The sequence below is a fragment of the Stenella coeruleoalba genome (assembly GCF_951394435.1).
Source record: "Stenella coeruleoalba genome assembly, chromosome: 10".
In the NCBI taxonomy this organism is placed as follows: Eukaryota; Metazoa; Chordata; class Mammalia; order Artiodactyla; family Delphinidae; genus Stenella; species Stenella coeruleoalba.
The window spans coordinates 35,125,724-35,149,339 of NC_137156.1; the positions used below are offsets into that span (position 1 = coordinate 35,125,724).

At 53.3% G+C, this 23,616-nt stretch overlaps 2 protein-coding genes across 2 annotated transcripts; one reads left to right on the forward strand and one right to left on the reverse strand.

The window, feature by feature from the left end:
• Positions 1-8,013: 8,013 nt before the first annotated feature.
• Positions 8,014-9,116, reverse strand: TSPO2 (translocator protein 2; the record flags this gene model as incomplete). Its single annotated transcript, XM_079934009.1, has 3 exons — positions 8,014-8,214; positions 8,453-8,594; positions 8,944-9,116. The coding sequence occupies 3 exons, from the start codon at positions 9,114-9,116 to the stop codon at positions 8,014-8,016; spliced, it is 516 nt and encodes a 171-aa protein (XP_079790135.1).
• Positions 9,117-16,656: 7,540 nt separating this feature from the next.
• On the forward strand, positions 16,657-23,282 carry UNC5CL (unc-5 family C-terminal like; the record flags this gene model as incomplete). The annotated part of the gene is made up of 8 exons (XM_079934581.1): positions 16,657-17,041; positions 17,565-17,865; positions 18,603-18,865; positions 19,574-19,675; positions 19,937-20,004; positions 20,872-20,972; positions 21,124-21,237; positions 23,060-23,282. 8 exons carry the CDS (start codon positions 16,657-16,659, stop codon positions 23,280-23,282), a joined length of 1,557 nt encoding a protein of 518 aa, XP_079790707.1.
• Between the last annotated feature and the right edge of the window lie 334 nt (positions 23,283-23,616).

Consider the following 23,616-nt stretch of genomic DNA (forward strand, 5'->3'; position numbering starts at 1 on the left):
TGGTGTGTTTGAGGAACAAGTAAGGACATACACATGGCTGGAGAGTCCTAGGAGATGAGGTCAGAGAGATAAACAAAGGCTAAGTAGGCTGGGGCCTTAGGGACTGTTATAAGGACCTTGGCTTTTTCTCTGAGTGAGATAGGAAGCCATTATCTTTGAAAAGATGGGACACATGGTCTGACATATTTCTGTAGGATCACCCAGGCTGCTTTGTTGAGAACAGAGCAAAGGTGAGAAAGAGCAGAAGCAGAAGAACTGGTTTTAAGACTATTGAAACTAATGAGAGATGACTGTTGCCCCTGGAATAATCCCTGAGCTGGGACAGCATCGGGAGGGGCTGGATGATTTTTGCAGTTGACACGGTGGGTGCTTAGCCGGGGCCATGGGTTTTCGTGTCTGGGGCAGTGCAAACATTCTAGGACATTCTCAGGGCAGCAGAAGTGTGGGTCAGAGTCACCTAGATGCTGAAAATGAGGAACCTAAGAATGCTGGGGACCTGATCTGAACACAGCTCCCAGTGCAGGTGGGTGGTGGGAATGAGAAGGTAGGGGACCCCTTCCATGGTCGGGGTAGAGAATAGGAGTTAGGATGATTTGGAGGATTTGGGGCTCTCCCCTCCGGAGAGTTCTGAGCAGCTTTGCGTCCTATGAGTAAGATGTCCAAGCATTTTGGATTGCCCAGGATAATCATAGTTTATATCTGTTGTCCAGGCATAATTACTACTGCCTTCCCTTTCACTCCCAAAGTGCCCCAGTATAGGTGAACTATATGGTCACCCTACCTATTAGGCTTATTACTAAAAGCATTCTTATCCAGAAGTTATTTTTTTTAGTTCAGTCATTTTTCCAGTGATGTAAAGCACAGGGTAGCCGTAGTAGTGCCTGTGTCCACAAAGAAAGGCAGTGATAACTGATAAATAGCAAACACACATTATTATTATCATCACACAAACATACATGATTTAAATGCAAAGAGTTTACTTTGTTCTTTTTTTTAATCAACATTTATCTAGGGCTCCTACATGCCAGGCACTACTGTAGTAAACACCAAGAATCCAGAGAGGAATAAGGTGCTGCCTCCCCAGGAGCAGCTCCCAGCTTTTATAGCATTTGGGGTCATTCAGGCACTCAGCCTCTCATTATCGCCTTTGGTCCTCATGCCAGTCTCACGCGGGTGTGTATTATTGTGTTCATTTTGCAGGTCAGGGCCCTGCAGCTCAGAAAGGTGATTTGTATAAGATCACACAAAGATTTAAGTCCAGGTCTTCTGAGCCTACCTTCTTATTTCCAGGGCTGCACCCAGCTAGTTCTGATGAATACATCTTTAAAGCATCCCGGTTGCAGCTACAGTGATATGCTTGGATCAACTGAGGAAGAGTAAAATGTCTTGCAGGGAGGAAAGTGGGGAGAAGGGATCCTTTCAGCTCACTGTTCCCTCGTGGGGAAGACTTCCTCCCTGAGGACAGGTTCTTATATTTTGGCTGTAGTGTATACCCTAGATTGGGAGTAAAAAAAAAAAAAAAAAAAAAATCCATGTTCATATCCACATCTCAATCCTTGATTCACTGTGTGATCTTGGCCAAATCACTTAGCATCTCTGGGTGGGCCTCAGTGTTCCCACCTGCGATGCAGGCTGAGTTATTGCTCTCTATTCCAGGATGGTAAAGGGATGAAAATGAGGAATCAGGGCTGGCTCCTGAAGACCTGCAGGGTGGAGATGAACAGTGTGGAAATTTTCTGACTCTGAGTGATGTTGGAAGATGGTCCGCAAGCTGGTCCTCTCTGAAGATGTGACCACTTACTCCTACCACATCCATACACTTTTACCTTTGACATTTGGGAGAGTGCCCTGGACGCTCCCTGGACTGATGACTGACAGTTTCCTTTTCCACTGCTCCTTTCCAACCCTCCTTCCCTGGAGGCCCTCTGACTCCCTCTGACTATTTATGGCATCTCTTGGGGGCACAAATTCCTGCCTGGTCCGTGGCTCTCCTTTCCAAGTCAGTCCAGTCTCCCCTGCTGGCCCCAGAGCGCAGTAGCTAATCTGTGGGATCAGGTGCCAGGAGCCGGATTCCTGCTCCTGCAGCTGCCACTATACTCTTTTTAGTGCAGGCATTTCCCCCCCACCGCCCCGTGTTAACACTGCTGGGTACGTTTCTATCAATACACCCCTTTTGCAGAAGAGGAAACTGGGAAATAAGGTATCTATTTATTTCAGTGGGGTCAGTGGAGTGCTGGGATTTGAACCCAAGTCTGTCAGCCTCCGAGTTCCATGCTTTTCCCACTGGGTTATGCTGCCTGGAATTCAGTAACATGAGAGCTGACACGGGCCCAACCCTCCCTGGGGCTTGACGTGGCTCTAAGCAGGTCACGTAAATGAACTCATTTTCTCCTCATAAGGATGTTGGAGTAGGTACTATTATTATCCTCATTTTATTGGTGAAGAAATTGAGATCAGAGAGGTTAAGTGACTTGCCCCCAAAGTCACATAGCTAGTGAGAGCAGAGCTTTGTGGTTCCAGAGTCTTAACTCCCTTACCATTGAGTCCCTACTGCTACCAGGACCCCTGAGGCCAGGCTCTGAGGGAGGAGGGGCAAGAAGGGGACTAGGGGCAGAAGGAGTTCTTGCAGGGAGATTGGGCTCTGGAAGCAATTAGTATATGAGGGGTGTGTGTGTGTGTGTGTGTGTGTAGGGGGTATAGGTATAGAGACACCAGACAGCGGGTGAGTGGGGATGGAAACCCAAAAGGGAATTCTCCCAATCTGCCTCCGTAGGCCCCAGCCCCTCTCTGTGTCTGGGAGGAGATGGGTTAGGCCCAGGGTAGGCTGCGGCCTGCCTCTCCCTGCCCCATTTCCCACGGTCATTTCAGAAAATATTCCAAGGTTCTAGGAGGTGGCTGAGAGGAGGAGACAGGGTCAGGCACGGCTATTCCTTGGGTCTCGGCGGGCTGCCGAGCTGCCGTCACGGGGAAGGGGGTAGAGAGGCCGGGGTGGGGTGGTGGGCTGGAGGAAAATAGCGGCCTCACCAGGGGAAGGTTTACATTCTCACTCTGCGAAGGAAGATACCTTGTGAGCCCGTTGACAGAGTGCGTGCTTTATGTGCAGGGACAGCTGGGACCCCAACAATGCGTTGCCCCAGAGACCCAGCCCTGGCGTGCCCGCCCCTCGGTCACTGCCAAGACGAGGAACACAACAACGGGCCACGGACACCAGGCACAGCCCTGGCGGGCAGGAGCCTGACGCCGCTAGCAACCGCTCTGTTGACATAAACACAGGGGTGTCCAAGAGCCTTGGCAGGGTGTGGGATGGGGGCCAAGGGCCTCCAGAGTCTGAGGCCAGGAAGGGAGGAGGCTCTAGGGTCACAGGGCCGGCGGGAGTTTCCAATCTCCTCCTGGGCAGGACATCACGGTTGGCTGGCCATGCAGGACACACCGCCCTGGGGAAAATGGTGACACCTGGGACTTTATTCCTGGTCACCGCGCGGTCTTCCATTGCAGTGGCCACTCCTGGCACTGCCTGGTTCCCGCGGCTGGCGCTTTGAGTCTCTGAGGAGAGCGATCTGATAAGAATCATGCCCATTAAGGTGACTAATAGTGTCCCCCTTTGAAAGGGTGTTTGAAGAACCTACTGGGAGAAAGCGATAAACTTAACAGTCAACTTTTGAGAGGAGACTTTCAGCCCTTAGAAATGTGTTGGGGTAGGTGAAGGTGGAGGGGGGAGGGGCTTTTTCGGGTGCTCCTCTGAACAGATCATTTCTGGGCAGGCTGAGGGACCTCAGAGGTATAGACACTAGAGGGACAAATGGGGTTGATTACATACCACTGAGGCTCCTGGCGTGACAAAGAGGGCTTCTCTTAACTCCCACGCCAGAAGAGGGGACCTCTGTTATGAAGGGTCCTTGAAATCTAGATGGGGGGAGGGGCCTCGGTGGACTCTGCTTGAGGATGGAAGTGGCAGGGGTGCCAGATCTGAGTGGATCCCCCCAAAGTCAGGCTTTGTTTGGATGGGTAACTAGTTCGTCACTGACGAAGATCAGCAATAAATCTTTAAAACAAAAGGGTCTTGTGCTTGTTTTCTGGAACAACGGGAAAAGGGATCTCTGGGAAGACTCTCAAACTGGGTTTGGAGTGCAGGGAAACCCCAGGAAATAGAATGGATGGTGGCCACCACAAGGGAAGCAAGACTTTGTAGCCCTGGCCCGGGCCTGACAGTTACGCCTCCACTAGGGCATCACCTCTACCTGCCCGTAGGTAGGAGGGACCAGAGATGCACAGAGAAAACACTTCCTGCACTCTGCCCGCCTCCCAGCCCAGCCGACCGACGTTTATCCACTGGACATACACCTACCGTTCTGCCCCACCTCACCTGCCCCTATGTATCCCCATTCTGCAGACATTGGCAAAAGGAAGAAGAATGAAGGGATCAGGGGAGAAGAGAGGGAACTAGGATACAGTAGAATGAGACATCACACTGCCTCCTGGGGTTGTTTTTTCACCTGGAGCTGCTCCCCACCTCTCCAGACACTGGTGAAGGCCTTGCCTCTCCCCTACCCACCGAGTGAATCATATTCAGACACCAGGTGCCCACTCAGAGGCAAATGGAAAAACACTGCCCAAGGACACAGAAGCACACACACGTGATTTGGATGGTGGAATCCCGGGACACATCTGGCAAAGAGAGAAGGCAGCTCCCATTCGATTTGGGCACAACTCTAGGTAACAAGAGAGGAGGGGCCGAGGGCAGTGTGTGCTCCAGACTGGGCTCAGAACTGGGAGGCGGGGTAGAGGAAGGGCAAGAGGCCAGGCAGGTGGGGAGGCTGGAGGATTAGAGGCTCCCACTCAGGAACCAAGGAGCTGGGGCTGAGGGGGATTTTAAGGATGACTTTGGGGTCAGAGGTTATGAGTTTGGGGTTGGAGATGCTGCCCTTTCCAGCTGTTTTTGCACAAAGCCAGGAAGCTGTACCGGGCAGTCATGCTATCTCAGGGCTTGGGACACTGCCCAAATCAAGCTTCCTTCTAGGGCCAATATCCAAAACTAGAGGCATCTGGACCCCTGGACTTGTGGTATCAGCTTGCCCTGCGGAGGTCACAGTCACGTGACAGGCATGGTGCATCCTCTCAGAGGGCCAGTTTAATTTCTAGAATTAGTTGGCAACATGAATAAAATGTGGTAGCAAGTATCTGCAATGCCTACGTGAGATGGTGATGGTAATGACAATGCAAATACTTCTGGGTGTAGACTTGTGTAAGTGGAACTAGGATAAGGACCCATGCAGTGTGGCTCCCGAGCCTGTCCTCGATCAGTATTTACAGATTACATGTATAAATTTAAAACAGTTACCTGGATCAATGGAGTTATCAATTTAACTGAAAGCTTTAAAAAATCTGATTGAGGGGAAGTCAAAATCCACGTGAATGTGTAAGAAAAAGAGCCCATCATTTTGTGTGTGTAACACTGGTCAGGCTGGCCCACAGACTTGCGGGGAAAGTCACTTACTGTCCTGGCCCTTAGGAAGTCTGGGAAGTACTTCCGGGGTCTCAGAGCAGGGTGGGTCCCCATTGCAGTGTGAATCAGAACCATGGGTGCTCATTAAACTGGTGGCCTCCCGGGGTCCCCTCCTAGGACAGCTAACATTTATTGAGCACCTCCTCTGTGCCAGACACGTTTACTCTTACCCCAAATTCTCTGAGGTCCCCATTTTACAGACGAGGAAAATGAAGCACAGTGAAGTAAGTTGTACCCAGTTACCAGTTACTGACAGGGTCAATATCCGAGCCCAAGTCGCTCTGTCTCCAAGGCTGGAACTGCAAACCACCGTACCTTATGGCCCGCATTCCTCAAGTTGATCTGATTCTGGGAGTCTGGAGCCAGGCTGGAGTCCAGGCCATCAACAAGAGCCCCAGGAGATCACTGGGCCGCACTTTGAGAAGCAACGCCCCACGGCAGCTGTTCTCAATCTGCCCGCACATTAGAACCACCTGAGAAATTTCAACAACTATCAATGCCTTTCCCTCCCCCAAGAGAGAGGCTTTTTCAATTGGTCCAGAGTGGGGTGTAGGTGTTGGTGGGGTGCTGGTCAGCATTGTCTTTTAATGGGATCATGTGTTCATTTATTCAATCAACCAATCAACATAGATGTATGAACACCTTCTCTGTGCTGCTCTGGAGCTGGGGACACAGAGGTGGGTGGGACACTGTGTGTGCCCTCCAGGAACGCCGGGGACCGATGTGCCCAGTTGGGCAGAACACACCCTTAGTGGAGGCGGGGAGATTGCAGATTCCTTCTCGCTTGTCCTCGCTTGGTGAGCTCCAGGAACAGCCAGTCTCCTTCTCAAATGATGATGTCCTCTGTCTGTTCCCGCTGTGTGGTCCTTGGTTCCAGACCCAGAGCTCAGCTCACAGAACCAAAGGTTGTCAAAGCAAAAAAGGCCCTGAAAGACCATCCATGCCTGGAGCTCTGAGATTTCAGCGAGCAGCTGACTGAAGTGCTGGGAGCTTGTTAAATCTAAAAATGCCTGGAGCCCACCCCCGAAGTTCTGATTCCTAGGTCTCGGGTGAGGCCCGAGGAATACGCATTTTTAATAAGCTCCCAGATGGCTCTGGGACGCCCTCAGCAGTGTTTCTCAAGTGGGTTGCGCATGAGGGGTTCCTGGCAGTTTTAAAAACACTGATGCCCAAGCCCCTCCCTAGAGAGTCTGGCTGGTATTTTTAAAAGCTCCTTCCGCAAGGCGCCTGGGTCTTCCAGCTGGCCTTGTTTAAGATTTGGGGAGCCAGCCCCGGGGCAGTCACTTCTTGCCGCCATCAGGGCTTTCAGACAACAGGAGAGGAAAACAAGAGGAGGGAAGCGAGGAAAATTAAAAAAGCCAATAAGAAAGTTTAGAAAGAGAAGTAAGAGAGAAGGCTGGACGAGAAGCTCCTTCTGAATTCACCAGCCAGCACCGAGGCTTACAGCTCTCCTTTTTCAACATTTTTTCTTATTACAATAATAATTAATTGATGTAAAAAACTAATAGTATGAGTATATGAAAACAAAAATAAAAAAGATCTATAATCTTATCAGAGATAATGACAGAAGGTCTTAATACGACAAATATAATGTACAATATATCATAGAACCATAATATATACTATGATACTGTTATTAGTGAAATTAATATAATATAGTAATTAAAATAAATTAATTAAATAAAATTAATATACTGTAGACTATATAATATTTTATATGTGATACATAATATATATTTATATTTATATATGATACATAATACAAAATATATAATCAATATAATATATAGCTTGACAAGTATAATTGGTATCCTTTTTACTTTATCTACTTTTTGGTTTTGATTTTCTGTAACTTTTCAAAAACACTTTACTTTTCAGGTAATTAAAAATTTAAGCCCTGGGAATTCCCTGGAGGTCTAGTGGTTAGGACTTGCCACTTTCTGTGCCAGGGGCCTAGGGTTCGATCCCTGGTTGGGGAGCTAAGATCCCACAAGCCTTGCAGTGTGACCAAAAAAAAAATCTGTTAAAAAAAATCCGAGTCCTAAATTTTGGGGTCAGGTATGTGAGGGCATGTGAGCGGAAATGGTGTGCCCACTCTTCCCACACATGCGCTCACACCTTCATTCACATGTGCACATGCACACAGATGTACAGACACGTCTATTCCCACCCTGCAGCCCTGGACCTCATACACTCAAGTATACATTTCACATCATACCCTCAAAGATAGTTAGGATTTTATTTATTGATACTACTAAATTAATTCTTATTCATACAGAATTTATTATTTTATATTAAGTGTGAAATAAGTTTCCCTCCTTTCCCATGTCTCTGAATCCTAACGGAAAGTGGCACCAGGGGACCCAGGACAGTGGCCACATTGGAGCGAGTCACCTTCAGGAACTCATCAAGCCCTCCCCCCTCCCCCCTCCCCCGTCCCCACCCTAGCTCCACAGCCCTGCCTGAGGTCTCCTCTATCCCCACCCTGGCCCTCTCTCCTCTCCCCTGCCTCAGTCACTCTTCTCCCATGTGGGCTGGGGCTGGTGTTCTGGACAAAGGCTGTCCCTCCACAGGCGATAGGTGATGGAAGAAACCACGGTGAGCCAGGCCAGGTAGGGCAGCAGGAGCAGGGAAGCCAGCTTGTTGATGGGGTGCCAGATCAGTGCCGTGCTCACCACCAGCCCGAAGAGCAGCAGCAGGTGCAGCAGGGCCTGGGCAGGGGCAGGGCGGTCAGGCAGGCTGCCCTGGGAACCGGCCCTCGACCTTTCTGCAGCACCCTGGACCTAGCGAGCCAAGTTCCCAGCGCTCTGTGCATGCCACGGAAGCTCAGAGAAGTCTGCCCAACCGTTACCTGCCCGCACCTGATTGACCTGCTGTGCTATCAGCTTCTGGGGCCTGGTGGCCTCATCTTCCCCTACCCTATTCCACTGCTGAGCACTGGCGCCTTACCAGACCGGGGGTGTGGGCTGTGAACAAGAGAATCAGGACAGTCCAGCTGATGGCGAGCTGCACAGCATAGAGGCCGAGGGGCAGGGCCAGGGGTCGCCCAAAGCCCCCTCCCAGGTCCTTCCACACAAGGTAGGAGGCATATCTGTGAAGAGATGGTGGCAGAAACGCTCAGAGGAGGGTGTTCTGTGGTAAAAGGAGAAAGCCCTCTGGCTTAGGGCCTTTTGGTTACCAAGAGGGAATCCTTATGGGCTGAAATCGTGGTAAGTGGGTCTAGGCATCATTTGAGGGCCGGGGGTGGAGAGGTGGGGGAAGGGATGGGGATACTGGGAGAGGGTAGAGGAAGAGGGAGGGGTTGGAACCCGAGGCAGGCACAGAGGGGACACCCCAGAAGAGGCAAGATGAGGTACCATCCCTTTAGAGGTCAGTGTACGGCAGCAGTTCAGGGATAGGAGACTTGTTCCCACCCCAGGGCATGGGAAACAGACACTCACCCCGTGATAGAGTAGATGGCTGTCCACACCAGCAACAAGACTCTGTGGGATGGGCACCAGGGCAGCTTTCTCGGGCTGTCACACCAACCAGACATCCAATGATGGGTGAGCAGCCAGACCAGGGTGGGCCCCAGGAGGGGCAGGGCCACAAAGGCGGCCCCTTGAGGCCACATTCTCCTTGAGGAGGTACAGCCTGGGGAGGGAGAGAACACACTGACGGTGGCCTTCTCCTAGTCCTTTCCCCGTGTCTGCCCGTCTGTCTCCTCCTACCTGCCACTCTTCCCTGGCCTGGGCCCCTCATAGGCCTGTCCTGGGCCTCCTCCCTATGATTGACAGGATTAGAAGGGAAAAAAAATGTGGTTATTCTCAGTGTCCGGAGTGACTGCCTACACCATCCTTTCCTGTCAAGTGTCCATGAACATGTCCTGGAGGTGCTGGAGACAGGGAGGACCACCCTGTCTGCCTGTGTGTCTTTCTCTTTATGTTTCATAGAAGCCCCACTGGGTGAGCAAACACCCTCCTCCTCTGAGCCCACACTGCCTTCCCCCTTTTCCACCCTCCATGGACTTCCTTTCTCCACACTGCTTATTTGGCACTGAGAGTGTACTGTCTAGTATTGATAACTGCTTCTCAGTGAAGGACTCCTCTCCCCCAGCGTGTGTCTGGCTCCTGATCTCAGGTCCAGGTAGGCCCGTCTTTTCTGCCTCTCTCAGTGGGTGGCACTTGGCCAGGTACAGAGCAGTCCCTCGATGGGGACAGTGTCTCAGACTGAACTCAACCAAGCTGACATAACCAACCTGGAAGAACCACATTTGGAAGGCAGGAGCCAGAGATCCTTGGGGGTCTTTTCTAGTCCAGAACTGGCCTGCCCAACTGCCCCGGGCTTATCTCGCTATACCAGACCAGCAAACCCCAGGGGCCCACCCTGCCCGAGCTCCCGCCCAAATGCAAACTCAGCCGAGTGACACTGTAGATTCCTTTCTCCAAAGTTCTCATCTTCCCCTCAGGAGCTGGGGGAGGTTCCCCCTCCATCCCTCTGCTTCCAGAGGGTCGGGGCCACAAACACAACCACCCAGATTTTTTTGTGGCCTGACTTCTCAAGGAAACCACCGCTTGGTCTTTGATTAAAACACTGCCATACTCATTTGCATGTAGCTTTGCATGTCCTTTGCATGTGGGATGATGCACAGACCCTCCTCCAACCAAGGCCCCCACCCAATACCATGCTTCTCATTTGCCCGTGATATTTCAGCCTCCACCCCATGATTGACAGGATTAGAAGGAAAAAAAATGTGGTTATTCTCAGTGTCCGGAGTGAGTGCCTACTCTATCCTTTCCTGTCAAGGGTCCATGAACATGTCCTGGAGGTTCTGGAGACAGGGAGAACCACCCTGTCTGCCTCTGCGTCTTTCTATTTCTCTTTCTCTGCTTTTCACCGTCCATTTCTTCACCTTCTGCCTTCCTGTGTCTCTATGTCTGTGTTTTCTACTTTTCTACCCAGTGTTGGAGGTCCCCCCGACCCCCCTTCCCTTTTTCCTGTCCTCCCCACTCCTGGCGCCCCTTTATTTATTCCCAGGCCTGTGTTCTCCTTACCTCAGGCAGCATACCTCGCAGACGGAGTGCCGGGGATGTAAGATGTGTGGAGGGCAGAGGAGGCTTGGGGATGGGAGGAGGGTGGAGGGGGGCTCCTAGCTGGCCTGCCCTTCTCCAGTGACAAGGGTGGTGACACTGGCTGGGGAGTCCAGGCTGCTGCCTGCATGGCCCGGAAGCGTTCGTCTCAGCAGGGCAGGCCCTGGTCTGCTAGACCTGGCCTCTGGAGAAGTCCCCTTGATAGAACTGTTGAGGTGTTGGTGCTGTGAGACCCGGACCTCTTGCGACGACTGAGCCCCAGGCTGCCAGGCTACTCATGCCTGTAGTCACTGCATCCCATGAACCAGCTTTGTGTCCGTGGCGGTGGTGGGGACCCTCAGATTTCCCCGGAACTGGGGCTGTAACTGGGGCTGTCCCCAGTGAGGCAAGCACCAGCTTCAGAAATGATCTCATGAGACATGGACACAGCCCCTAGCTATTGTCTGCTAGTTGGCTTGGAGCTGAGCTTGACAGTTTCACAAACCCCTAGAACCTCATGACTCAGGGGAAAAGGCAGCCAACCTCCTGTGTGACTCAGACAGAGCTTTGTCCAGCAAAGTCCAACACGTCTGCTCTTCATTCCTGTCAAAGTTCTGAGCACCTCTTCCTTGCTTGTCCTTTAGACATGAGGTCCTCTCCCCAGGCTGGCTGCTCTCCACCACTCCTTTGCCCCATCTTTCCACGTTGCAGACCTGGGCACCCCTGGGAGGTGTTTATCCCCTCCTCCTGGGGAAGGCAGCCCAGGGGAAGGGGGTGCAGTCCGGGGCAAGAGGCTAGAGAATCATTAACTAAGACGAAAGCAGCAGCAGTTACTTATTTTCCATGGTAGGCGATCACTTCGGGCCTGGGGGAGTGACCTCCGCTGCAGGAGGCCAGAGCACAGGGACAAGTTACCACTTGCTGAGTAACCATTTCGCGGTGAGCACTTTGTATTTATTAGCCCAGTAATGACCATCATTATCCCTCGCAAAGTAAATATTATTATGTGCATTTGATAGACAAGGGGAGTGAGGCTCAGAGGGGTTGAGAAACTAGCCTATGATTACACAGCCAGCAGGTGGGTCACTGGTTTCAGTGTTGGCAGTCTGGATTCAAAATGCCTCCCCTTTTCTCTCAGCTGGCCCATTCATTCATTCGAGTCTATATTGAACACCTACTTTGGATCGGGCTGTACTGAGAGCTAAGGATACAGAGCAAATGGCTGAAAAATCATCCTTCTGCACAGGGAGCTTTCATTCCAGGGACAGAGTGTCAAAGGAAGGACCAGGCTGGCAAACGGCCTGAAGTTCAACTCTCCCCCAAGTGGCAGCATCCCTGTGGGCAGTGGAAAGGGCACCGGGTAGGGAGCAGATATGGCTGTGCCCCAGTGCCGCCAGCAGCTGTGGGTCATATCTGTGCAGGAAGGGTGTAGAACTAGGTATTGTCTAAGCCCCCTGGACAGGCCGCGATGGCATCACCTGGGGGCTTCTAAGATGTAGAACCTTAGGCCCCGCCCCAGACCAACGGGATCAGAACCTGCATTCTAACAAGGTCGCTCAGGCGGTTCGTGCACGTTACAGTTTGAGGAGCCCTGGTTAGGGTTCCTCTTACCTTGTTCCGTTTTAAGTCTCTGGTGGGGGACAGCCGCTGACCAGCAGAGGGCACTCTAGAGAGGTCTCACCTGTACCCAGGTTGTCTCCCTCTGTCCCCTCCCTTCCAGACCTAGACTACTAGTCCTACACCTAGTCCACTGACTCCTGCGATCCTCCCTCACCTTGGCTGGACTTTGCCAATAGACAGGGACAGACTCCCCACCCCTCCTTAGGGCAGCTGAGAGGCTGGGCTTTGCCGGGAAACGGAAGTGCCAGGTCACTCCTGCCTGGACTCCCCGCCCACCTGCACTTGCCTGCTGGCTTGGCGACGGGGTCTGGCTGACCTCTCTGTTTCTCAGAGAAGGAACTACTGTTCCTGGACGAGCCGGCAGCCTCTGGGAGCACCTACACGGTAATGTGAACACCCTCTGGGGCAGCTGGGGGTGGGGTGAGTGTTGCGATGGGGCCACCTGGGGCTCAGGGGAGGAGCCAGGCCCAGCTCAGCTGGGCCTGGAGGAGTGTGGAGACCCTGTGCTGGAGGAGGAGAGGCGGAAGGGGCTTGGGAGAGGGCCACTGCCCAGTGGGTGTGAGAACCAAGGGGAGGCACTATGGAAATATAAACTATGCTCATGAATGCTGCCCATGACTTAGGTTCGGACGCATGCATCCTGGTACCTTTTATGTGCTTCAGTAACTGGAGATCTTTCAAGGAGTAGACACAATAAGAACCAGTGACGTGGGAGAAGGGTTGAGAGTTTCCTTAAAGGATATGAGCAGAGCTTTGCAGCAGGAGCCTGGATCCTTGTGCCGGAGGAGGCAACTCCCTAGGGACAAGTGGCAGCATCCTAAAAGACCCTCATCTTGGGGAAGTGCTACCCAGCATGATCAAGTGTCTGGGGCAAGACAAACCAGAGGCCTGGGTAATAAAGGGTCAGCCACGGGGTTGGGAGGCTTCCGTCGGCATTTACCTAGTTGCTGTGCTAATAGATTTGGGACCTTTCCCCTTCCTGGGGCAAAGGGGAGAATGGAGTGAGGGCCAACGCAGCCTGGAGAGCTGTCAGCCTGGGAGAAGGGGGCTGAGCTGGGGGAGGAGTTAACCTGCTTCTGGCTAGGTAATGAATGGACCCCTGTGAGAGGCCCTCCAGATTGGAAGGTTGGGCAAGGGAACTCTTCTGGGCCACCCAGTGGGGTGGAGGGGATTTGGACTCTGGTCTTTGGAAGCCCTGGAAAGGTTGTTGCTGTAGAAATAGGGCAAGTCCCTCCTTTCTTTCCCAATAGGTAGCCCGTCCCCTGCGGCTGGTGCCTTGGTGGGCAGGGGGTGGGGGGAAGCATCACTCGTTGTAGCACCAAGGATGTGCCTTTAGTTCCTTATGTTTATTTTTCCTTGTATTTATTTTTGTTTCTTTCTCTTCCAACTTCATTTCCTCTAGAAGTGGAAACGAAGAGACCCTGGGGAAAAAGAAGGGGCAGGGAGAGAAAGGGAGTGTTTCTGGAAGCTCTTGTCATCTTTGCTCGTCCTTCCCTTCTGCTTTCAGTTGTAGCTTAATAATCTACCCTCTGTCCTCCCTGGGGGAGAAAACTTGGTTTCCTTATCTGGGAAATGGAGATAAAAATAAAAGCTAGCTCATAAAGTTGCTGTGAGGATCAAATGAGCTAGGCCACGCAGAGCGCTTTAACACACTGGCTCAGCAAATCTCCGTGAACGTTAGCTATTATTACTACAGTTATAATTCCAATTGTCTTTACTATGGAAGGACCGAAAGGATTGGATGGGACGTAAAGGGAAGTCTGCGGCTCCGACCCCCATCCCCACCAGATTCAGGCGTCACCGGCTCACTTACTTCACTTGTGTCCCCAGCCAGGGTCACGGTCTGCAGGGTTGCATGCTAAGGCCAAGGGAGCAATGCCACGCCTTCCCTTCTTGTCTACATTTTCAATGAGGACATGGGGGAAACAGATCCCGCCTCAGTGCTCCATCCTGACGATACAGAGGAGCTGTGACCCCTGTTGGGGATTGGCGGGGGAGATGGGAAGGGGGCTTAGGTTTCATGGGTCCTGAGAAGGAAGGAAGAAGTTGGGCAAGGAAGGACCAAGGGGTGTGGGGCAAAGCCTCAGCTCCTGGTGGGTGGCATAAGTGAAGGGATGATTCACTAGTGCAGATCCTAGTGAATCAACCATGGGGACCCTGGGGACTTTGAAGGAGGATATGGTGTCTCACAGAACTCAGCCTCGGAGTAAATGAACCCCATGCCCTCAGAAGCTCCGTGAGAGCCGAATAAGACATCATTGTTGGCAGGACTGAACTTCCCACAGTTCCTGGTCCACAGCTGGTGCTCAGAAATTGTTCATTTGAGTGGGAAAGCCACACGTGACAGCATATGGTCAAGAGTTACTTAGGGGCTTCCCTGGTGGTGCAGTGGTTGAGAGTCCGCCTGCTGATGCAGGGGATGTGGGTTCGTGCCCCGGTCCGGGAAGATCCCACATGCAGCGGAGCGGCTGGGCCTGTGAGCCATGGCCGCTGAGCCTGAGCGTCCGGAGCCTGTGCTCCGCAACGGGAGAGGCCACAGCAGTGAGAGGCCTGCGTACCGCAAAAAAAAAAAAAAAAAAAAAAAAAAGAGTTACTTAGTATGGTGGGAGGCAGCAGTGAGAGATTTCAGAGGGCGAGACTGTCAAGGGCTGGTGAATGGGGGCCGGGAAGGTGGGTGGCAGTTACTCCTGAGCAGGAGGGGTCCAGGCAGGTAGATGAGGCAGGTGAGGAGAGCATGAAACAGAGAACAGCAGGACCAAAGGCCAGAGGCTAGAATTAATGAGCTGTGAGGAGTCTGGTCTTGCCGGAGGGTGGGGAGGTTGGAAATTAAGGGAGGAAGAGGGAAAGTAGGAGGGGGAGGCAGTGGATCACAGAGGGCCTGGGGAAGAGCTGACATCTTCACGGGAAAGTTGCTGGAAGGCCCCAGTCTGATGCTGGGAACCGGGTGAGCCTCACTGGAGGCCCCCACCTTTGGTTTTCTTCCTCTTTTTGCTTCCACTTTTAACTTTTGTTACTCTTGTATTTCACATATCCCTGTGAACTACGCTCCAACTTTTCTGGCAAAAGGAGGGGCATAAATAAACAAACATATTTGGACAGGGTTTTATCATCTACAGAATGATTTCCACATGATCTCATGCCATCTTCACCATCACTCTGAGAGGCTGGGGTTTTTTTTTTTTTTCACTTTTATTTGTTTTTAAAAAGAATTACAAAGTTAATATACAGACACGCTTGGTGGGGGGATTCAAAGAGTACAGAAAAAAGAGTTTAAGAAAATAGAATGTCCTCTTTCACACCTTCCAGTCCCCTAATTTTTCATCTTTCAGTAATGACCGATGGGAATAGTTTGGGGTGTGTCCTCCCGGACCTGCACGTCCAAGGCGGGAATCACTAGTACACGTGGCTACTGAGTCCTTGAAGTAAAGAGAATCCCAATTGCGATGTGCTGTGAGTGTAAAATACACACGGATTTCGAAGACTTAGTAAGAAAACAGAATGTGAAATATCCCAGTAATTTTATATTGATTACCTGTTGACATGATAATATTTTGAATATATTGGGTAACATAAAATATATTACCAAAATGAATTTCTCCTGTTTCTTTTTACTTTTTCTTTTTATTTTTTGCGGTACGCGGCCCTCTCACTGTTGCGGCCTCTCCCGCGGAGCACAGGCTCCAGACGCTCAGGCTCAGCGGCCATGGCTCACGGGCCCAGCCGCTCCGCAGCATTTGGGATCTTCCCGGACCGGGGCACGAACCCATGTCCCCTGCATCGGCAGGCGGACTCTCAACCACTGCGCCACCAGGGAAGCTCCTCTTTTTACTTTTTTAATGTGGCCCCTAGAAAGTTTAAAAAGAAAGCCACATCTGTGGCTCACGTTATATTTTTATTACAGAGCACTGCTCCAGACCTTTCTCTATCATTGACATCTATACACCCATAAATAGGTAGCTACAGCTGTATATAGTCTTGTTGTTTACATTAATGAGATCAGAGGATCTCTAGCTCTTTGTGACTTGCTTTTCTACTTTAAGATTTTCCTATGTCAGCCCATGTAGATCAAGGAGCTGTTTTGACAGATGAGGAAACTGAAGCACATTAAACAATAGGACAAGCTCACTCAGGCAGTGACCAAGGTGACTCACATTCTCTAACTCCAAACCCAAGCTCTTTCTGTCTCATGAGAGAGAAATTTGATGTACTAGGTCATGGGGAGCCTGGCAGTTTCTTAAGGAAGAGAGAGAGGGAGAGAAATTAATAAAGAAATTAATTTCTGTTAAAGAAATTGATCTGACCGAGGTGCATGGGTGCACTGGGATGAAGACAATTTGATCCCTCATTGCAGCCGCTTAGAAGTCAAGTCTTAGCCTCCACGACCTTGAAAAGGCTTACCTGACACTGACCTCCTTTTCCCCCAGGCCCTTGGCCTCCGCTGGCACAGGGGTGCAGGGGAACCGGCAGCATCAAGTGACCAGGCGGATGTGCTCCTATGAGGGCTCCTTCCAACTCGCCCAGTTCCTACTGCTGGTGGGGGTTCCAGTGGCAAGTGCTGTCCTTCTGGCCCAGTGCCTTCAATGGCGCTGTCCCCGCCGGCTGCTGGGCGCCTGCTGGAAGCTGGAAAGCCAAGAGGAGCCAGCGTCCCATCCCACTCCCCTACCTGAAAGTGAGTCCTCCGGGGAGGCGCCCCCAGCCTCGCTGCAGGAGATGGCCGCCTTCTACCAGGAACTGCACACGCCCACCAAAGGCCAGACTGTCATCCGACAGCTGATGCACAAGCTGTTGGTGTTTTCGGCTCGAGAGGTGGACCACCGCGGTGGCTGCCTGATACTCCAGGATACGGGCATTTCCCTGCTCATCCCGCCAGGTAACGGCACCCGGCTTCCTTCTTAGCGTACAGTTGTTCACATTGTACATTGGACAAGGGCACCAACTCCAAGGGAGCGCCATTCAGAGACACCTTCATAATTTTGAAAATTGCTTCTATGTTTAGTATGACGTTTTTGACTCCAAAGATGGATACATTACATATTTTTTATGACAGTTTTGTGGCAGGTGGAGGTACAGGGCCTTGTTTTAGTGAACAGTGTGTTATGACGATTCTCCCATAAAGGGAAGTAAGATGTCTGGAGGAAGAGCACCTTTTGCAAATTCACACAAGGCCCTGAGTGAGCTGGCAGCAGCCCTTGGAGGAGGGGGCGACTTGCTCAGGGTCACGTCCCAAGTCAGTCACAGTCACCTTGTTCTCCTTCCGCACTGCCTCTCCACGTGCCCTGCTGCACGCCTGCTCCTGGGCTCCCGCCCCACCTCCCCTCCCACTCTGGCCTGGCCTCCTCTGCCGCAGGGCTGTGCCTGCCTGCTGGGCCCATCTCAGCTCTCCCCCTCCCCAGGTGCTGTGTCTGTGGGCCGCCAGGAGCGGGTGGCACTGATCCTGGTGTGGGATCTGTCAGACGCCCCGTCGCTGTCCCGAGCCCAGGGGCTGGTGAGCCCCGTGGTGGCGTGTGGCCCCCATGGGGCCTCCTTCCTGAAGCCCTGCACCCTCACCTTCAAGCACTGTGCCCAGCAGCCCAGTCAGGCCCGTACCTACAGCAGCAACACGACCCTGCTGGATGCCAAGGCCTGGAAGCCGCTGGGGCGGCCGGGAGACCACATCTCCCGGGATGAATGTCGCATCCACCTCTCCCACTTCAGGTAGGCAGCAGCCCATCAGCCTGTACTTCCTGCCCCCTTTCTCTGTCTGCCTGACCCTCACCTCTCTGTAGGGGACTGCCCCTTTATCTGTCCAAGAAGGCCTGCAAACCCCGTGTCCCCCTGTCCTTCCCCAGTCCCTCTGTCCTGGTGCCTGTGGCAGCTTATCTTGCTCCAACCCCATCCAGGACCGTGTGTCCCACCGTGGTCCCTCTGCCTGTCTAGAAGGGTCTGGCCCAACCCTGGTCCTGTGTCTAGATGGGGCCTGTCCCATCTCCACCTCTGTCTCTAAAATTGTCTGTCTCTTCCCTGTGCCCCAGTTCAGGACTGTACCCAAGCTGTCTAGGGCACTTTGCCTCTCCAGTTCTCTGAGACTCTAGCCCATGGCACGCCTGTCCTTAGCTATGTCTCTCTAGGGTCTTAGGTCCCTCTGCCTCCCAGTCTCCTTGCCACCCACTGACCAGAGCAGGGCGATGCATGGTGGCCCTGAGCCCAGCGTCCTTCTTTCCCACGCTGGCTCTTCTCCAGACCCAGTGACAGTCGCTGTGCCATGACTCACGTTCCTTCCCCCTAGCTCACCCCTCCACCCCAGTTCTTCCCTACATGCCCTGGAATGTTCTCCTCGCCTGGGAGCCCACACAGAGGCCCCTGGTGCGGTGGGAGCCCGGGGGAAGGTGGGCTGGTCTCCCAGCCTCCCTTGCCCCACTGTGCACGGTCCCTGCCACCGTCTCTCCCCGCAGCCTCTACACCTGTGTGCTGGAGGCAGCTGTGCACCGGGAAGCCCGGAAGTGGCTGCAGCTGGCCGTGTTCTGCTCGCCGCTGGCCGCCGGGCAGTCTCACCTGCAGCTGCGCGTCTACTTCCTCAACAACACGCCCTGTGCCCTGCGGTGGGCTGTGACCAATGAGCAGCCGCATGGCGGGCGCCTGCGTGGGCCCTGCCAGCTCTTCGACTTCACCGGGGCCCGAGGGGACCAGTGCCTGAAACTCAAATACATCTCCGAGGGTGAGGGGGACAGGGCCAGGCATGGCGCGTCGGGGAGCCCGTTGGAGGGAAGGGTCTGCGCCTCCCCTGTGGTGGAAACCTGGGGCGTTGAGTTTCTTTTTGAGATTCCTGGGCAGGCAGCAGCTTCAAGGGGGCCCTCTGGCTCTTGCTGCTGCCTCTTGGAGACCCCGGTTTTCCCACTTCCTCCCTCTGCTGCCCACGGAGCCCCGGTCCTTCCGTGGGAGGCCAGCCGAGTCAGGTGGGTGGTGAGAGGAGAGGCGTTGCACCAGCAGGGGCAGGGAGAGAGCGAGGGGCTTCTCTTGTCCCACCTGGATGGAGCCGGTGTCGGAGGGGGAGGCCCAGTCTTCTCTTCCCTCGTTCCTTTGTGGGTCGGCTGCGGGAATTGACAGTGGGGCTAAGGGTGTTTGTGGGGTGTCGGACAGGGGTGCATGCGTGGCTGCATCTGGGCTAGTGGATGGGAGGGAGGGGGGTGAAGGGGAGGGTGGAGAGGTGGGGGGAGGAGTCTGTGTGCCGGTAGAAGTAGGACCGCTCCCAGGGTCCCCACCCAGGCTCTGGGGCCTCCCATCCACTTGAGTCACCCTCCTGCCTTTGCTCCCTCCCCATCCCTCCCCTCAGCGCCCTGCACAGTGCCTGCCACAGGGTGACCTCCTTAAGCCCTTGTGGAAGTCTCCCCTCTTGAGGCCCTCTGTCTCTCTGCCCCCTCCCCAGGTTGGGAGAACGTGGACGACAGCAGTTGCCAGCTGGTTCCCCATCTGCACATCTGGCATGGAAAGTGCCCCTTCCGCTCCTTCTGCTTCCGGAGAAAAGCAGGTAGCCCAGGAGCCCCGTGTCTACCTCCTGCCCTCTCCTCTCCCCTCCTGGTCACCCTGGAGCCCTACAGCTCCTCATTCGGCCATGCCTGCAGACCCTATCTTAAAGGTTAGGGGCCGCAGCAGATCTCTGCAGAGAGAAAGATGTGGGGCTACGCAGCTGCTTCAGATTTCCAAAGCCTTACATTGGAGTCCCTTTTGCTCTCCTGCTGTCTTCTCCTGGGCCTTTTCCTCTCTCACCTGCTACGTCTCCTCTTTGTAGCCAATGAGAACAAGGACTGCTCAGCACTGACCAATGAGATCATTGTCACCATGCACACCTTCCAGGATGTGAGTTGGAGCTGAGGGGCAGAGGAAGGGCAGGCCCTGGGGGAGTCCTGGGCAAAGTGGGCGAGGGTCTGGGGCCTAGGAAGTATGGCTCTAATCACATAACCAAGCAGGTGAGGAGGGCATTCTTCCAGGGGCAGGGACTGCCTGGCCTCCAAGTTACCCTCCGTCTTTGACTCTCCTGTCTATCGCTGGATGAATCTAGCAGGAGGGCAAAAGAACCAAACCCTACATGAACCCTTTCTTCCAACCTGGAGGAACTTGGGCATCAAAGAGAAGTGGTTTCTTTCTGGACAGATTGTCTACATCTGAGAGATGGTGCTGTGTATCTTCCGGTGGAGAGTGACCCAGGAAGGGGGCCTTGAGTAGGTGGGATGGGAGTTAGAGCTCCCACTCTCCCGAGGGAAGACATGAAGAAATCAGGATTGGAGAGTCTTTGGGGAACCATGTGGCATCTTACTGGAGAGTAGGCAGATACCCCTCGGGGTATCACTTGGGGAGGAGGAACCAAGGAGAGGAGGAATGGAGGAAGGGGGCACGTATGCCCAAGTTCAGTGTCTCTATTATTAGATGACCTCCCCTGCCCTTGACCCCACCCAGGACTTCTCCTCGTGTCTTAGGATGTACCTTGTTTGGTCTTCATGTCCCAGGTCCCAAAGAGCTCTGAACAAACTTAAGGCTGAAGGCTGTGAGGTTGGGGAAGCAGAGGGTAGAGGGTGTTGATTGGGGTGGGACTGTGTCTCCTGGTTAAGTGTCTCCGGTGACAGGCTGAAGGAGAGACACAAGGCATGGAGATGGGTGCCCCAGCTTCTTGTTCAGAGGGGTGTCTCATGATCCCTAAGTGTGTTCCCTGCCCCTCTGTTGGCTCAGGGCTTGGAGACCAAGTACATGGAAATCCTCAGATTCCAGGCATCGGAGGAAGAATCCTGGACAGCGCCACCCGCTGTGACCCAGCCACCCCCATGCAACAGGTGAAGTGGTGGTCGCTTGAGCTGCTGCCCGGGGCATGTTTGGGATTCCTGCCCCTGGGCTTGCAGGGCGAGCATGGCATTGAGGTGTCTGTGGAACCAGGCTGGGTCTCTTGATCCTCCCCTCCAAGGCCACCCTTTCCCCCTGCCTCAGGCTGCCCCCAGAGCTCTTCGAGCGGCTGCAGATGTTGTTGGAGCCAAATAGCGTCACTGGCAATGACTGGCGACGACTGGCCTCCCACCTGGGGCTCTGTGGTATGAAAATCCGGTAAGAGGGATGAGGTGTGCATGGGTGGGTGGGGGAGGGTGGACTGGGATAGGTGTTCTCAGGACCCCTTGGAGACTGGACCATTCACAAAAGAGTGACTTAAAAGTCAGGGAGCGGCTACTCCCCACCCTATTTCTCAGAACAGGGTTGATTTCATTGACAATGATCTCATTGGTTTGGGCCGAGCAGTCCTCGTTCTCATGGCTACAAAGAGGAGAGGAAACGGCAGGTGAGAGAGGAAAAGGCCAGGGGAGAGGAGCAGGGGAAGTGAAAGGGACTCCACAGGAAGGCTTTGGACATCTTTCTATTTTATCACTGTTCTTGGTACCTAGAATGATGCCTGGCTCATGGCTGGTGTTCAATACATAAATATTGGTTCAATAAATATTCAAAAATGGATCGGTTGACATGTAAGTCATTGGTACATACTGAGTGCTTGACATGCTGTGCCCTGAGGGGCAGAATGGCGGACTATAGGATAATGTGTATAAAGCATGTAGCTGAGTGCCTGGCACTAGTGGGGACAGCGCAGCCATGGTCTCAAGAGAGATCAGTAGACCAATTCTGAGCCAAGCCTCAGCACCCGGAGGATGACGGGTGGTCAGGGAAGACTTCGCCCAGGAGATGGGACTAGAGTTGGATCTGGAAAATAGGGTAGACTTTAAAATCACCTTCTAAGTCCTGGAAAAACTATGCTAAGCATTGGGACACGGGATGAATGAGACATGGTCCCAGAACCAAGGAGGTCACCCTCTAGTAAGGGATACAGAGAGCTTAAAAAAAATCAAGGCAAGTGCTCCTTTGACCTTACTGTATGTATCCCATATTGCATAGCAAGTTGAAAACAGAGACGCGAAATGGCTGAAGCAAGAATAATGAAGACTTATGTCAATTACAGTTGACCCCTGAACAATGTGGGAGTTAGAGGTGTGACCCTCCATGCAGTCGAAAATCGTAGTATAACTTATAGTCGGCCCTCCATATCCACGGTTGTGCCTCCACAGATTCAACCAGCCAGGGACCATGTAGCAGTGTAGTATTTACTGTTGAAAAACTCTACATATAAGTGGACCCACATAGTTCAAAGTGGTGTTGTTCAAGGGTCAACTATATATCTCAATTAAATAAAAAAGAATAATAAAGACTTGTGGGAGCTATGACCAGAAATCTGAACTGAGGGATGCAGAATGGGCTCCTCCACCTGGGAGGTGGGAAGGAGGGCTTCAGAAACAGGTGCTGGGGAAGCACCTGGGGATCCACCTTCCTGTTTTGGGGGAGGAGCAGAGGAGGTGGTGGGCCTGGTGTGTTTAAGGTGAGAAGGAAGCTGCACGATGGGAGCAGAGAGAAGAGGTCAGAAAAAACAGGGCAAGGCCAAGTGGTGGGTAAGCCAGAAAGTCAGGGGAGGGGGCTTGGTTAGTAGGTGAAAGAGACTCTGGAAGGTTTTTGAGCAGGGGAGGGTCCTGCCTGGGAGCAACTGTTTCCTTAGTGGTGGGCAGGATGGGGCCTGAGATGGGGGGAAGGGGAGAGTGTGTTTGGGCTGGGGGTGGGGGGTTGAGAAGGCAAACACAGAACATCAGAGCTGGAAGCGAGCTTAGAGGTCCTCTCACCCAAGCCCTCGTGTAAGAAGAGCAAACTGAGGCCTAGAGGGGAGTAGGCTTTGAGCCAGGGCTATCTCCGATTTCAAGTCCTGGGCCCTCCCACCATCCCAGAGTGTCCTGGAAGGCAGTTAAGAGCAGGATGAGGACCAGAGCTGGGGGAGGGGGTGGATCTCCCTGCAGAGCCCCTCCTCCCCCTCACCTCCTCCCCGCACGCTACCGGCCAGGTTCCTGTCCTGCCAGCGCAGCCCCGCGGCAGCCATCCTGGAGCTGTTTGAGGAGCAGAACGGCAGCCTACAGGAGCTGCACTACCTCATGACCACCATGGAGCGGCTGGACTGCGCCTCCGTCATCCAGAACTACCTGAAGGGGACGCAGAGCGGCAGCCCACCCCGGGTCTGCTGGGTCGCCCAGGAGAACCAGGGCCTGGAGCTGGATGAGAAGCTCTGAGAGCCCCGCTATGGGGCAGGGTGGAGCTCTGTCTACCGGGATGTACCCCTACACCTAGGAAGAAAACAGCTGCAGTTCCTGGCTGTGCCCACCGACCTCATCAGGACCCTTGGACGGTGCCTAGGGCCACCGCGAGTCCAGACGCCTCCTCGGGTCAGGACCACCCTTTCGGCCCGCGTCGTCCTGCGTGCAGATCCCTTCCTGGCCGGCAGGGGGCGCAGGAGCCCAGGAGATGGCCCCAGCGTGGCCAGCCTCCGGGAAGCTATTTAATAGACCAATGGACTGTTAGGCTGCCCTGTTGGCACTCCTTGGGGACTGGTTAGTCCACAAGTAT